The sequence below is a fragment of the Mus caroli genome, unplaced genomic scaffold (assembly GCF_978045245.1).
Source record: "Mus caroli unplaced genomic scaffold, Mus_caroli_1 scaffold_1, whole genome shotgun sequence".
Taxonomy (NCBI): Eukaryota; Metazoa; Chordata; class Mammalia; order Rodentia; family Muridae; genus Mus; species Mus caroli.
In genome coordinates, this window is record NW_028227256.1 from 8,054,842 (window position 1) to 8,071,984 (window position 17,143).

Below are 17,143 nucleotides of genomic sequence, written 5' to 3' on the forward strand. Positions count from 1 at the left end.
CATGCACATGCCACATGTACATGTACCAATGTGCATGCTCACTACACATGTAGGTGTCCACAATATGCAAGATTGCATGCACGTTCCCCATCACCACCACCACATGTGGAAAGAAAAAGTTAAAACTACCTAGGACAGCCAGACAGTGGTAGTGCATGCCTTTAATTCCAGCACTTGGGAGGCAGAGGCAGGCAGATTTCTGAGTTCGAGGCCAGCCTGGTCTACAAAGTGAGCTCCAGGACAGCCAGGGCTACACAAAGAAACCCTGTCTCAACAAACAAACAAACAAACAAACAAACAAACAAACAAACAAAATAAAATCCAAAAACCAAAAACCAAAAACCAAAAACCAAAAACCAAAAACCAAAAACCAAAAACCAAAAACCAAAAACCAAAAACCAAAAACCAAAAACCAAAAACCAAAAACCAAAAACCAAAAACCAAAAACAAAACTACCTAGGAGTTTTCAGGACACTTCAGCCGGAGCAGGGAAAGAGGGTTACCACAGCTGCTAACATATGTTGGAACAGGAAACTCTGAAGCAGTCATGGAATGATATAAGATGTAAATAATTGTGTCCAGAGATTTCTCCCAGGAAAAATACCATACATACCTTTAAGAATCTTGGCTGCTCTGTCTGTTGTGATGTCTAGATGAAGTGATCATTCCAAGCTAAGTACACATATTGGCACTGAGGCTTGGGTGCAGGGGAGGAGTTGGTACCAGTGCTGTGCTTTCATAACATTTTTCTCTCAGTTTTTGGTCCCTCCTTAAAATTAATATGGAATGTTATTATAAAACTGTGACAGGATCGGCGCCGGGGTAGCTAGAGCGCAGGGTCGGCTGACACCCTCCAGCTACCCAGGACCCCCGCCACAGGATTTTGAGACTGCTGGTGAGTGGAACACAGCTTCTGCTCCAGTCCAATCACGCGGGACCTGAGACTGCTTTGGTTGGGGAAGCAGAAATCCGGCCTCAGTAGGGCCACAAGCCTCTTCCGGTCAGAAAAGCACTGGGGTAGCTAGGGCGCAGGGTCGGCTGACACTCGCCAGCTACCCACAACACCCGCCACAGGATCTTAAGACTTCTGGTGAGTGGAACACAGCTTCTGCTCCAATCCAATTGTGCGCGGGACCTGAGACTGCATTAGTTAGGGAAGCAGAAAAACGGCCTGGGTAGGACCACAGGCCACTTCCGGCCGGACCAGCACCAGGGTAGCTAGAGCGCAGGGTCGGCTGACACCCTCCAGCTACCCAGGACCCCCGCCACAGGATTTTGAGACTGCTGGTGAGTGGAACACAGCTTCTGCTCCAGTCCAATCACGCGGGACCTGAGACTGCTTTGGTTGGGGAGGCAGAAATCCGGCCTCAGTAGGGCCACAAGCCTCTCCGGTCAGAAAAGCACAGGGGTAGCTAGAGCTCAGGGTCGGCTGACACCCGCCAGCTACCCACGACCCCCGCCACAGGATCTTAAGACTTCTGGTGAGTGGACCAAGGCTTCTGCTCCAATCCAAATGCGCGCGGGACCTGAGACTGCATTAGTTAGGGAAGCAGAAAAACGGCCTGAGTAGGACCACAGGCCACTTCCGGCCGGACCAGCACAGGGTTAGCTAGAGCGCAGGGTCGGCTGACACCTGCCAGCTACCCACGACCCCCGCCACAGGATTTTGAGACTGTTGGTGAGTGGAACACAGCTTCTGCTCCAATCTTTAAACAGTGACAACGACAACAACTAACTCCAGAGATTACCAGATGGTGAAAGGTAAACGTAATAATCTTACTAACAGAAACCAAGACCACTCACCATCATCAGAACCCAGCACTCCCACTTCGCGCAGTCCAGGGCACCCCAACACACCGGAAAAGCTAGACACAGATCTAAAAGCATATCTCATGATGATGGTAAAGGACTTCAAGAAGGACTTTAATAACACACTTAAAGAAATACAAAGGAACACTGGTAAACAGGTAGAAGACATTAAAGAGGAAGCACAAAAATCCCTTAAAGAATTGCAGGAGAACACTGCTAAAGAGTTACAAATCCTTAAAGAAAAACAGGATAACATAATCAAACGGGTAGAAGTCCTTACAGAAAAACAGGAAAACACATCCAAACAGATGATGGAAATGAACAAAACCATACTAGACCTAAAAAGGGAAGTAGACACAATAAAGAAAACCCAAAATGAGGCAACACTGGAGATAGAAACCCTAGGAAAGAAATCTGGAACCATAGATACGAGCATCAGCAACAGAATACAAGAGATGGAAGAGAGAATCTCAGGTGCAGAAGATTCCATAGACAACATCGGCACAACAATCAAGGAAAATGTAAAATGCAAAAAGATCCTAACTCAAAACATCCAAGAAATACAGGACACAATGAGAAGACCAAACCTATGGATAATAGGAGTGGATGAGAATGAAGATTTTCAACTCAAAGGACCAGCAAACATCTTCAACAAAATTATAGAAGAAAACTTCCCAAATCTAAAGAAAGAGATGCCCATGAACATACAAGAAGCCTACAGAACTCCAAATAGACTGGACCAGAAAAGAAATACCTCCCGACACATAATAATCAGAACAACAAATGCTCTAAATAAAGACAGAATACTAAAAGCAGTAAGAGAAAAAGGCCAAGTAACATATAAAGGCAAGCCTATCAGAATTACACCAGATTTCTCACCAGAGACTATGAAAGCCAGAAGATCCTGGACAGATGTTATACAGACACTAAAAGAACACAAACTCCAGCCCAGGCTACTATACCCAGCCAAACTCTCAATTAACATAGATGGAGAAACCAAAGTATTCCACGACAAAACCAAATTCACACATTATCTCTCCACGAATCCAGCCCTTCAAAGGATAATAACAGGAAAAAACCAAAACAAGGACAGGAACCACGCCCTAGAAACAACAAGAAGGTAATCCCTCAACAAACCTAAAAGAAGACAGCCACAAGAACAGAATGCCGGAGTAGGGCCACAGGCCTCATCCAGCCGGATCAGCGCCAGGGTAGCAGGAGCGCAGGGTTGCCTGACACCCGCCAGCTACCCACGACCCCCGCCGCAGGATTTTGGGACTGCTGGTGAGTGGAACACAGCTTCTGCTCCAATCCAATTGCGCGGGACCTGAGACTGCATTAGTTAGGGAAGCAGAAACCGGTCTGAGTAGGGCCACAGGCCTCATCCAGCCAGATCAGTGCCGGGGTAGCAGGAGCGCAGGGTTGCCTGACACCCGCCAGCTACCCACGACCCCCGCCGCAGGATTTTGGGACTGCTGGTGAGTGGAACACAGCTTCTGCTCCAGTCCAATCACACGGGACCTGAGACTGCTCTGGTTGGGGAGAGAGAAATCCAGCCTACATAGAGCCACAACCCTCTTCCGGTCAGAAAAGCACCTGGGCAGCTGGGGCGCAGGGTCGGCTGACACTCACCAGCTACCCACAACACCCACCACAGGATCTTAAGACTTCTGTAGAGTGGAACACAGCTTCTGCTCCAATCCAATTGCACGCGGGACCAGAGACTGCATTAGTTAGGGAAGCAGAAAAACGGCCTGAGTAGGACCACAGGCCTCTTCCAGCTGGACCAGCACCGGGGTACCATCAGCTACCCACGACCCCCGCCGCAGGATTTAGAGACTGCTGGTGAGTGGAACACAGCTTCTGCTCCAATCTTTAAACAGTGACAACGATAACAACTAACCCCAGAGATTACCAGATGGCGAAAGGTAAACGTAATAATCTTACTAACAGAAACCAAGACCACCCACCATCATCAGAACCCAGCACCCCCACTTCGCCCAGTCCAGGGCACCCCAACACACCGGAAAAGTTAGACACGGATTTAAAAGCATATCTCCTGATGATGATAGAGGACTTCAAGAAGGACGTTAATAACACACTTAAAGAAATGCAGGAGAACACTGCTAAACAGGCAGAAGACAATAAAGAGGAAGCACAAAAATCCCTTAAAGAATTGCAGGAGAACACTGCTAAAGAGTTACAAATCCTTAAAGAAAAACACGATAACATAATCAAACAGGTAGAAGTCCTTACAGAAAAACAGGAAAACACATCCAAACAGATGATGGAAATGAACAAAACCATACTAGACCTAAAAAGGGAAGTAGACACAATAAAGAAAACCCAAAATGAGGCAACACTGGAGATAGAAACCCTAGGAAAGAAATCTGGAACCATAGATATGAGCATCAGCAACAGAATACAAGAGATGGAAGAGAGAATCTCAGGTGCAGAAGATTCCATAGAGAACATCGGCACAACAATCAAGGAAAATGTAAAATGCAAAAAGATCCTAACTCAAAACATCCAAGAAATACAGGACGCAATGAGAAGACCAAACCTACGGATAATAGGAGTGGATGAGAATGAAGATTTTCAACTCAAAGGACCAGCAAACATCTTCAACAAAATTATAGAAGAAAACTTCCCAAATCTAAAGAAAGAGATGCCCATGAACATACAAGAAGCCTACAGAACTCCAAATAGACTGGACCAGAAAAGAAATACCTCCCGACACATTATAATCAGAGCAACAAATGCTCTAAATAAAGATAGAATACTAAAAGCAGTAAGAGAAAAAGGCCAAGTAACATATAAAGGCAAGCCTATCAGAATTACACCAGATTTCTCACCAGAGACTATGAAAGCCAGAAGATCCTGGACGGATGTTATACAGACACTAAAAGAACACAAACTCCAGCCCAGGCTACTATACCCAGATAAACTCTCAATTAACATAGATGGAGAAACCAAAGTATTCCACGACAAAACCAAATTCACACATTATCTCTCCACGAATCCAGCCCTTCAAAGGATAATAACAGAAAAAAACCAATACAAGGACAGGAACCACGCCCTAGAAACAACAAGAAGGTAATCCCTCAACAAACCTAAAAGAAGACAGCCACAAGAACAAAATGCCAACTTTAACAACAAAAATAACAGGAAACAACAATTACTTTTCCTTAATATCTCTTAATATCAATGGACTCAACTCCCCGATAAAAAGACATAGACTAACAAACTGGCTACACAAACAAGACCCAACATTTTGCTGCTTACAGGAAACTCATCTCAGAGAAAAGGATAGACACTACCTCAGAATGAAAGGCTGGAAAACAATTTTCCAAGCAAATGGCATGAAGAAACAAGCTGGAGTAGCCATTCTAATATCTGATAAGATTGACTTCCAACCCAAAGTCATTAAAAAAGACAGGGAGGGACACTTCATACTCATCAAAGGTAAAATCCTCCAAGAGGAACTATCAATCCTGAATATCTATGCTCCAAATACAAAGGCAGCCACATTCATTAAAGAAACTTTAGTAAAGCTCAAAGCACACATTGCACCTCATACAATAATAGTGGGAGACTTCAACACACCACTTTCACCAATGGACAGATCATGGAAACAGAAACTAAACAGGGACACAGTGAAACTAACAGAAGTTATGAATCAAATGGATCTGGCAGATATCTACAGAACATTCTATCCTAAAACAAAAGGATATACCTTCTTCTCAGCACCTCATGGTACCTTCTCCAAAATTGACCACATAATTGGTCACAAAGCAGGCCTCAACAGATATAAAAATATTGAAATTGTCCCATGCATCCTATCAGATCACCATGGACTAAGGCTGATCTTCAATAACAGAATAAATAATAGAAAGCCAACCTTCACGTGGAAACTGAACAACACTCTTCTCAATGATACCTTGGTCAAGGAAGGAATAAAGAAAGAAATTAAGGACTTTTTAGAGTTCAATGAAAATGAAGCCACAACATACCCAAACTTATGGGACGCAATGAAAGCATTTCTAAGAGGAAAACTCATAGCTCTGAGTGCCTCCAAAAGGAAACTAGAGAGAGCACACATTAGCAGCTTGACAACACACCTAAAAGCACTAGAACAAAAGGAAGCAAATTCACCCAAGAGGAGTAGACGGCAGGAAATAATCAAACTCAGGGGTGAAATCAACCAAGTGGAAACAAGAAAAACTATTCAAAGAATCAACCAATCAAGGAGCTGGTTCTTTGAGAAAATCAACAAGATAGATAAACCCTTAGCCAGACTCACTAGAGGGCACAGGGAAAGCATCCTAATTAACAAAATCAGAAATGAAAAAGGAGACATAACAACAGATCCTGAAGACATCCAAAACACCATCAGATCCTTCTACCAAAGGCTATACTCAACAAAACTGGAGAACCTGGATGAAATGGAGAAGTTCCTAGACAGATACCAGGTACCAAAGTTGAATCAAGATCAGGTTAATGATCTAAACAGCCCTATATCCCCCAAAGAAATAAAAGCAGTCATTAATAGTCTCCCAACTAAAAAAAGCCCAGGACCAGATGGGTTTAGTGCAGAGTTCTATCAGACCTTCAAAGAAGATCTAATCCCAGTTCTTCACAAACTATTCCACAAAATAGAAACAGAAGGTACTCTACCCAACTCATTCTATGAAGCCACAATTACTCTGATACCTAAACCACAAAAAGACCCAACAAAGATAGAAAATTTCAGACCAATATCCCTTATGAATATTGATGCAAAAATCCTCAATAAAGTTCTTGCTAACCGAATCCAAGAACACATCAAAACAATCATCCATCCTGACCAAGTAGGTTTCATCCCAGGGATGCAGGGATGGTTCAATATATGGAAATCCATCAACGTAATCCAGTATATAAACAAACTCAAAGACAAAAACCACATGGTCATCTCGTTAGATGCGGAAAAAGCATTTGACAAGATCCAACACCCATTCATGATAAAAGTCTTGGAAAGATCAGGAATTCAAGGCCCATACCTAAACATGATAAAAGCAATCTACAGCAAACCAGTAGCCAACATCAAAGTAAATGGTGAGAAGCTTGAAGCAATCCCTCTAAAATCAGGGACTAGAAAAGGCTGTCCACTTTCTCCATACCTATTCAACATTGTACTTGAAGTCCTAGCCAGAGCAATTCGACAACAAAAGGAGATCAAAGGGATACAAATTGGAAAAGATGAAGTAAAAATATCACTTTTTGCAGATGATATGATAGTATATATAAGGGACCCTAAAAATTCCACCAGAGAACTCCTAAGCCTGATAAACAGCTTCGGTGAAGTAGCTGGATATAAAATTAACTCAAACAAATCAATGGCCTTTCTCTACACAAAGAATAAACAGGCTGAGAAAGAAATTAGGGAAACAACACCCTTCTCAATAGTCACAAATAATATAAAATATCTTGGCGTGACTCTAACTAAGGAAGTGAAAGATCTGTATAATAAAAACTTCAAGTCTCTGAAGAAAGAAATTCTAGAAGATCTCAGAAGATGGAAAGATCTCCCATGCTCATGGATTGGCAGGATCAACATTGTAAAAATGGCTATCTTGCCAAAAGCAATCTACAGATTCAATGCAATCCCCATCAAAATTCCAAATCAATTCTTCAACGAATTAGAAAGTGCAATCTGCAAATTCATCTGGAATAACAAAAAACCTAGGATAGCAAAAACTCTTCTCAAGGATAAAAGAACCTCTGGTGGAATCACCATGCCGGACCTAAAGCTTTACTACAGAGCAATTGTGATAAAAACTGCATGGTACTGGTATAGTGACAGACAAATAGACCAATGGAATAGAATTGAAGACCCAGAAATGAACCCACACACCTACGGTCACTTGATCTTCGACAAGGGAGCTAAAACCATCCAGTGGAAGAAAGACAGCATTTTCAACAAATGGTGCTGGCACAACTGGTTGTTAACATGTAGAAGAATGCGAATCGATCCATTCCTATCTCCTTGTACTAAGGTCAAGTCTAAGTGGATCAAGGAACTTCACATAAAACCAGAGACACTGAAACTTATAGAGGAGAAAGTGGGGAAAAGCCTTGAAGATATGGGCACAGGGGAAAAATTCTTGAATAGAACAGTAATGGCTTGTGCTGTAAGATCGAGAATTGACAAGTGGGACCTCATGAAACTGCAAAGCTTCTGCAAGGCTAAAGACACCATCAATAAGACAAAAAAACCACCAACAGATTGGGAAAGGATCTTCACCTATCCTAAATCAGATAAGGGACTAATATCCAATATATATAAAGAACTCATGAAGGTGGACTCCAGAAAGTCAAATAACCCCCTTAAAAATGGGGCTCAGAACTGAACAAAGAATTCTCACCTGAGGAATACCGAATGGCAGAGAAGCACCTGAAAAAATGTTCAACATCCTTAATCATCAGGGAAATGCAAATCAAAACAACCCTGAGATTCCACCTCACACCAATCAGAATGGCTAAGATCAAAAATTCAGGTGACAGCAGATGCTGGCGAGGATGTGGAGAAAGAGGAACACTCCTCCATTGTTGGTGGGATTGCAAGCTTGTACAACCACTCTGGAAATCAGTTTGGCGGTTCCTCAGAAAATTGGACATAGTACTACCGGAGGATCCAGCAATACCTCTCCTGGGCATATATCCAGAAGATGTCCCAACCGGTAAAAAGGACACATGCTCCACTATGTTCATAGCAGCCCTATTTATAATAGCCAGAAGCTGGAAAGAACCCAGATGTCCCTCAACAGAGGAATGGATACCGAAAATGTGGTACACATTTACACAATGGAGTACTACTCAGCTATTAAAAAGAATGAATTTATGAAATTCCTAGCCAAATGGACGGACCTGGAGGGCATCATCTTGAGTGAAGTAACACAATCACAAAAGAACTCACACAATATATATTCACTGATAAGTGGATATTAGCCCAAAACTTAGGATACCCAAGATATATGATACAATTTACTAAATGCATGAAACTGAAGAAGAATGAAGACCAAAGTGTGGACACTGTGCCCCTTCTTAGAATTGGGAACAAAACACCCAGGGAAGGAGTTACAGAGACAAAGTTCGTAGCTGTGATGAAAGGATGGACCATTTAGAGACTGCCGTATCCAGGGGATCCTTCCCATAAGCAGCTTCTAAATGCTGACACCATTGCATACACTAGCAAGATTTTGCTGAAAGGACCCAAATATAGCTGTCTCTTGTGAGACGATGCCGGGGCCTAGCAAACACAGGAGTGGATGTTCACAGTCAGCTATTGGATGTATCACAGGGCTTCCTATGCAGAAGCTAGAGAAAGTACCCAAGGAGCTAAAGGGATCTGCAACCCTATTGTCGGAACAACATGATGTACTAACCAGAACCCCGGAGCTCTTGTCTCTCGCTGCATATGTATCGAATGATGGCCTAGTCGGCCATCATTGGAAAGAGAGGCCCATTGGACTTGCAAACTTTATATGCCCCAATATAGGGGAATGCCAGGGCCAAAAGAATGGGAATGGGTGGGTAGGGAAGTGGGGGGCACTATGGGGGACTTTTGGGATAGCATTGGAAATGTAACTGAGGAAAATATGTAATAAAAATATTAAAAATTAAAAAAAAAAACTGTGACAGAATATTCTGGCCTCGCAGTGCCGCTATCTGAAGTTCTTCTCTTTTCTGCCTGATGTATAAAGTCTACTTCTGTGTGGCCATCATGGAAGGCAATGTAGAAACAAGTTTCAATCAGGTTTTCCTCTTTATACATTTGTTCAGAAGACCAAAGACCATTTTACCCCAGTGGGTTTTCTGTTTACTGCCCCTTCCTGGTGATCCTCATGCCTACCGCCCTGTGACTGTTGATGTGTGGGGATTTCTCCTTCACATTGCCAATGTGGAGATCCTCTCTGACTTCCTCTGAGATTGGCTACCACAGTGTTATTCCTTAAGTGTGATCACATAGTAACAGCAGGAACAGAATGGCTTTGAATCACCAGGTTAAAGTGTTCCAGTTTGGCAAAGTGAGTCACTCTGAAATGAGTTCAAGTTGGTCACTAGTGAGCAATGAAGCCTGACTTTCACAGTAGAACTCAACTTCTCTATGTTTGCTTTTCTCCAACATGATGACTTTTCAAAATTATTCTTTTTTAATTTCTGTGTGTGTATGTGTGCCTATGTGCCTGTATGTATATGTGCCTGATTGTCAGTAGGTGTTCAACATGTGTGCAGGTGCCTATGGAGACCAAAAGAGACAGTCACATTCTTTGAAACTCAAGTTACAACAGTTGTGAGCTGCCTGATCTGTGTTCTGGCAACTGGACCTGGGTCTATTTGCAAAAGTAGCAAGTGTTTTTAACTCTCTTAAGAGCAGGACCATCTCTCCAAGCACAACATTGTGCTTCCTATAAACAAAAAATACCTGTTTTGTCTGTTTCTCTATTTTTCCTCTCTTTTACTTTTTCTACTTAAACCCTTCCTCTTCATGCTTGCTCAAAAGAATATGTATAAATTAAATTCTAAATATAGGTTCACTTTGGGTTCTGTAACCAATGTGAAGGACTAGTTCTTGACGGAACCTTGTAACATGGTATGTAAGGACATGTATTTTTCACAAATGTTCAGCATACAATGTTATGACAGAATAGTTCACAACCTCAGGTTTGCAACATGTACTTATGTTTATTTTCCCCACAGAACTGCATGCTGCTTGGAGGTCGGAAGAATACAGACGTTCCCCTGGAAGGATATTTAGTGACACCAATTCAGAGGATATGCAAGTACCCTCTTCTTTTGAAGGTATTTTAATTATGTACAGTGTTTGTTATTACCTTAATATTTGACTGATTTATTTAAAAAACGTATCTTTTAAAAATACCACTATTATTAAAAAAATAGACCATAATTACTGAAAAAATAGCTGTTTTGTCATAAATTCCTGTCTTGAATAGGAAACAAACCTTTGGTAGAAAGAGCATTAAAGGATGCTCTTAGTGCTCTCTGGAGCACACATACTTGTTTGAGCTTCATTTAGAGTATATGTATTAGCTTTAGAAGAGACCCCACTAAATCATTATGATTGGCTTCTACAGAACGTTAACTATAGAGAACTTTATAATACTTCCACTGTTGGTCTATTTTTGGTTTTTCCATACTTTGGTGACTAGATGCTAATGAAGTTAAGGTTAAAATTACATAATTTTAAAGCATAGTCTGATGGTTAGTTTTTTGTCAGCTTGACACAAGTTCTGGACATCTGAGAGATAGAATGGATCTATTGAGAAAATACCTCCATCAGTTTAGTTTGTGGGCAAGTCTGGAGGACATTTTCTTGATTAACAGTTGATGTGGGAGGGGATGGTGGTGTCACCCCTGGGCAGATGGTTATGAGTTGTATAAAAAAAAAAAAAAAAAAGCAAGCTAACCAGCCATGGGAACATGCTAGTAAGCAGTGTTCCTCCATTGCCTCTGCTTCCAGGTTTCTGCCCTCACTTCCCCTCATGATCTACAATAAGCTGAAACAAACCCTTTCTTCTCCAAGTTGCTTTGATTCTTGGTGTCTATCACCGCAATGGAAACCCAATCAATACACTTGCCTTTTAAATGATTATTTTAAGTGTATGGTGTAGACCACATGGAACCAGAGATGATGGAACACAGTAAAAGAGATCCAATTACAGACAGTAAACACTACATAGAGACCTCCCCCAAATGGGGGAGTGAAGCAGAAAGCCTGAATGGGTACACCTGCCATCTGTAGTGTGGTTTCACATTCCTGTTACTTTCTCTCTGTCATACAGTGATGGTTTTGTTGTTCCATCTTCCAGAATCTAGCTCGGAAATATCCAAATTCTGGGAAGGGCACAGAGTTATTGAGAAAGGGGTTGCAAAATCCACAAAAATTCTTCCTTCAAGAAAAATGATACTGTAGCCTATGTAGGAGCACTCATGATAGTCAGATGGCAAGAACTGTGGCAGACACAGTGAGAAATCACTCCTTTAAGGAGATAGCTCAGGGTTTTCAAATTTGGGAAGGGTTGACATTTGAGGATCAGTTTGAGCTGGCAGTTTCTTGGGGTCTCTTGTTTCAGGGGAGCCAGAAGCAGCTGAGGGCTGACACAAGTCTGTTGGAGCCATGTGTCTGGTCCTCTGACTCTAACTGCTTTGAGGGTGGCTAGCATGACAAGATATTGGCTCTACCAAAGGAAGTGGACAAGGCTTTTGATTGGACCCTGATGTCTTGATTAGTATGAAGTATACTGGACAGAAATGGGGAGGTTCTTCATGTCCTTCTGTGAAAAATCCTGTCTCTAGTTCTGACAGATCTATTGAAATTTTGCCAGCTGATGACATGAGTCTCCAGTGACAGTTTTAGGGTCTGGTCAAGGTCATTGGTGAGGAAAGATTTACTGTACAGGGATGACACTTGGTAATTAGACTCATTCCTAAGTTTGAGTAGGGCTGGGGCAATAGATATTACCCATGGGACTTGGGTTTTCTGACCTAGCTTCCTTAGGTGTCTTTTAGGAGATGTGTAGCCTGTTTTACTTTCCCAGGAGTCTGGGGCTGTAAAGCACAATATAGATGATACTGAATTTCTAAGGCTTTTAGTCAGACCCTGAGAAATGAGTGGGCCCATTTTTAAAGCTGTAAGGATTTTCTATGCTCATCCAAGCTCTGAGAAAAGATACAGTCTTTTTATATTTATTATAGATGCTTAAAGTCTTTGCTTAGGCTGTTCTCAACTAACTCATGACTTACCCATTTATTCTAGTCTAAGTTCTGCCATGAGTCCTGTTGGTTTCCTTCCATTTCAGCCTACTTCTTCCTCTGTCTGACTGGTGAAATCTTCTTTGCATCTGACTCATTTCCCATAATTGTCTCTTCCTGGAAGTCCTATCTTCCTTACCTGCCTTTGCTTTAGGCCATTAGTTTTTTTTTTTTTCTTTCTTAAAACCAATCAGAAGGTGAGAGAGGGAGTGTTTAGAAAATATGATGTAGCCATATGAATAACAATACAAAAGTCTGTCTGCATTCAACTCTCTGTTGCACAGAAATTAGCATTTGAATAGTACAAAGAAACTCTTTACCCAGGAGCACAAAAAATCACCTCAACATATTGTCATTCTGGAAACTTTTTTTGTTTTTGTTTTTGTTTTTTTGAGACCAAGTTTCTCTGTGTAGCCCTGACTGTCCTGGAACTAGCTCTGTAGATCAGGCTGGCTTTGACCTCACAGAGATCTGCCTGCCTCTGCTTTTTTTTTTTTTTTTTTTTTTTTTTTTTTTTTTTGGTTTTTCGAGACAGGGTTTCTTTGTATAGCCCTGGCTGTCCTGGAACTCACTTTGTAGACCAGGCTTGTGGTGGTGGCAGCACAGGCTTTTAACCCCAGCCCTCAAGGGGGCAGAGGCAGTCTGAATTTGAGACCAGCCTGGTCTACCTAGTGAGTTCCAGCACTGCCAGGGCTACACAGAGAAACCCTGTCTTGGAGAACAAACAAACAAACAAACAAACAAACAAACAAAGATCTAGCCTTAACCCAAGAGTATTTTTAGGGGAATCTGGGTAAGGAGAGTATGAAAATTAGAACAACTAGATGGGGTGGAGCCACTCTGTAACTGATCATACAGAAACCTTGGACTGATTTATTTGTTAGAACCTTTGCTAACACCAAGAATGGGATGTTCTGTGTGCTGGAACATTCAGCCAATCTTCCTTATTTCTTTAGCCTTTGGATTATGTCCCTCTCTGACTTCAGGCTTCAGGATACATTGCCTCTGATCTAGAAAATAGGCAGGATCTTTAAGATACATAACTACAAAAGTTACCATTTTAGTCTTCTTTATAGTTTGTACTTCCATCTGTCTATGCTGTAGCCTTGATCATTGCTTTCCATTGAAACAAGCAGTAGTGTTCTGCCCTGGAGGGATAGACCTTAAGTCTAGACAAAAAGTTTCTTTCTAATGGAGGAGTCAGGCAGGGTGTAAGGAACTATTAAAAAGAAATGACAAATGTGGAGTTCTCCTCCTAAACATGCAAACAGTTGAGTGAAATATCACTTAAGGGGATGGTCTAATGCACCCTGAATTGTTGACCTTCAGGACCATGGAACAAAGGAAAGGTACAGTGCTAAGAATCAGTCATGAATCTAATCTTATGTTTCTCATAGTCAGAAACTCCTTAAGACTGTTGATCACGATGGAAGCCAGTATGAAACCCCTCTGCCTGCCAGCCCTGTCATTGTGGGGATAAAGGTCAACTAGGCTGGAAGGCACTGATGTTGCCAGTGATTTTCCTTATAGATAGGACAGGGTCTGAGAGGTCTCTGAGAGCATTCCCAACAGGAAGTGGCCTTCTTGTGAAGCAAGCCCTAGGCTTAGACTTGTTTCAGGGGTTGGGGGGACGTTTATCTAGTTGGCTCTTGTAGTGATCACTAACTCCCCATGATACCCTTTCCTTTCATGGTTGTATCATAAAATGTCTGGGTTTATGACCTGGACAAATAAAAATCAAAAAGCCTGCTAGTGTTTTGTCTGGGGCTGCTACCAGTGTCTGGAGCTTTTTATGAATGTCTGAAGTTGGCTGAGTTAAGAGAGTGGCTTTTAGGATTACTTCTTCTAGTGACTCGGGGTATGTAGAAGCTTTCGTGTCTTCTTGAAGTATATAACAGGGACTAATAAAGAGTTTAGACAGTAGCAGCCTTCTTAAGACTCTCTATCACACAGTAAAGAATGTCATCTCCATTCTTCATGTGGTCATTCAGATTACAGAGGTGGGCTAGCCTTATCCCCCATAGGAAAGTCCTTGTCCACTTTAGTCCTCTGGGCAGTGACAGTGTCATTGCTGCTTAAAGAGCTCAATCTAACATTCTCCTCTTTCCCAAACGGGTTAACATTTGTTTTTAATAGCGTCATTACATCTCTCTAACATAATTCATGTATCTACTTCAGTAGCTCAGTAGATTGATCACACTGTTCTGGACCCTCCATATAACTCCCCAGTTCTTCCTTACTGTGTGTCATTCAGTTCTGCCAGGATAAAGGAGGAATGGGCAAACATAGCTCTTCTCTCTCTCTCCTGAGTCTTACCTAAGAAAAAAACATCCCTTTTGGGTATTAGGATAGTGCATACATAATTATTTTGTTTCTTTTGGGGGTAAGAATTGCATGGATATGAAGGTTATTGGGGGCTTAGGCTCCCAAGAGATCAGAATTGATCCTTATTTGTTGTTGTTGTTTTGTTTTGTTTTGTTTTTGTTTTTTTTTCTAGTAGAGTTTTCTTGGGTGAAGGTCTTTCTTCTAATTTCTCTGGCTCTTCATATCATCTTAAAAACTCTATTGCTAGCTATAGTCCACTAATGTGGAACCATCAGAAAGTATTGCAGAGACTCTCCTCGGCTACTGGTGGATCAAAATAAACTCCAATTAAATTATTCCCAGCGAGGGTTCTTGTGGAATGCTTTATGTACCATGAAGGTATTCTCCAGAATAGGCCCCTCAAATCTGGTTCTCAGATGTTAACTTACTCCACCTCCATTATTTCAGGTGTACAATAGTAAGAGGAACTAGCTATACTCTTAGTCGCAACTCTCTGGAAGGGTAGCAGTTAGAATCCAGATGATGTAACAGTCCAATACGTTTTTAACTGTCCTAATCGTGGCTCCTTATATTCTGATCTAGGAGAGGGGAGTGAAGAGCCCAAGAAGAGCCTGTTTGTAGTCAGACTAGGTAAGACCCTCAAAACATCCCTCCCCAGTTGGAGAAGACTACATAAGACTAACAAGATCCTATGTAGCCAGAGAAGACTAGATAGGATGCCAACAAGATTCTCCATAGTTGGACCTCTCCAACTAGATAAGACACTAAGAAGACTCTACCTAGTCAGAGAAGACTACAATTGTCTGGATAGAGGGAAAATGCTGTCTCATTAGGACTAAAGTTCATGAAGTCTCTTTGAAGCCAGCTGCCTGTAACAGTTCTAGGAGATCTTCAGCCTCAGTCTAAGGAATGAGTGTTTGCCAGCTGTGAAGCCTTCAGCCAGAACTCTCTGAAAGAAGTCTCTTCCTCTTAGAAACAAAGGCATTAGTGCTAAATCTGAAAGTGAACCCTCCTTATCAAAGAAAAGGGAAAAATAAACTGACCACTCTGTGCTTTCCACTATACTTTAAATGTAGCAGTGGTAACCTTCCTGTTCCAGAATAAGGAAGGGATGCCATATAACTCAGTGGTCACCCCATAACATGCTTTTGTGGTTTGGTTCAGTTTACCCTGACCTTAATATCTAGATGCTCACCAGAAGGATTCACAGGAAGTCTTTCAAAAATGTTACTGTCTAGTCAGGGAGGTTCTCAGACACAGCAGGCACCAAATTTTGTTAGGAGTGAAGAAGCACACATACAGAAGACTCCCCATAAGTGCAGAGGGGATTCAGAAATCAGATCTTCAGGGAGGGCTTGAAGTTTTTAATTGTTTTGGGGCTCCTTAAACAAAGAGGAGGCAGCTTAGGAGTGTTTTGGAGTAGATGGGTCTGCTAGTCTGCTAGTGTGTGTGTGTGTGTGTGTGTGTGTGTGTGTGTGTGTGTATGTGTATTGGGAGGCTGAAGAGTGGCTGTACACCAAGCCTTTGTTCTGGATGGAGAGGCCAGAAGTTTACCATCTGCAGGTTTACCTATAGCCTCTTTTCCTAGCTGTCAGCCTGTCATGGTGCTTATTGCCTTCAGGATATCTTGCCTTAATTGCTCTCTACCTTAATTTTTTGAGCCAAAGTTTCTCACTGAGCCTGAAGCTTATCAACTTGGCTAAGCTAGATGACAAATAAACTTCAGGGATCCTTCTGTCTGTCCCAACCTTCTACAGTGGGGTTATAGGTGAAGAATACTATACCTAGTTCTTGACACACATTCTGGGGATCTGAGATTGGGTCCTCATATTTATGTAACAGGCACTTTATGGACTGAGTCACCTCTGAAGCTTGTAAGAACCTTAATTTAAAAAAAAAAGACTGATTTCTTATCACAAAGTAGGTCTAAAGTTGCTTGGTTAAGCTATGAACAGCCTATGCTGAAGCAAAGGCAGGGACCTTCTGCTGCAATTTTGGCACAGGCTTTAACATGCAGTATCAATACAAGCATGGCTCTGTATGTTCCTATGTTCTGAGAGTCCCTACAGATTTCCAGCTTTGGGACTCAGTGGGCTTATGTACCCACAGGTATCCTGATCCCTGATCTCTGTTGGAATACCAGCTATTGTAAGGGCCAGAAGAAATGTTAAGAATGTTGTAAACAAGTGGTTGCATT

General features: G+C 41.9%; 1 protein-coding gene across 5 annotated transcripts in view; it reads left to right on the forward strand.

The window, feature by feature from the left end:
* Prex2 (phosphatidylinositol-3,4,5-trisphosphate dependent Rac exchange factor 2) overlaps positions 1-17,143 on the forward strand; it is a 321,717-nt gene that overhangs the window by 83,255 nt on the left and 221,319 nt on the right. For 4 of the 5 annotated variants that reach the window (XM_029482876.2, XM_029482881.2, XM_021163512.3 and 1 more), the window contains exon 5: positions 10,549-10,650. In XM_029482876.2, the coding sequence (XP_029338736.1) occupies positions 10,549-10,650 (102 nt within the window). Of the gene's footprint in view, positions 1-10,548; positions 10,651-15,530; positions 15,577-17,143 lie in introns of those variants that run through there. The other variant, XM_029482884.2, reaches the window with a different exon arrangement.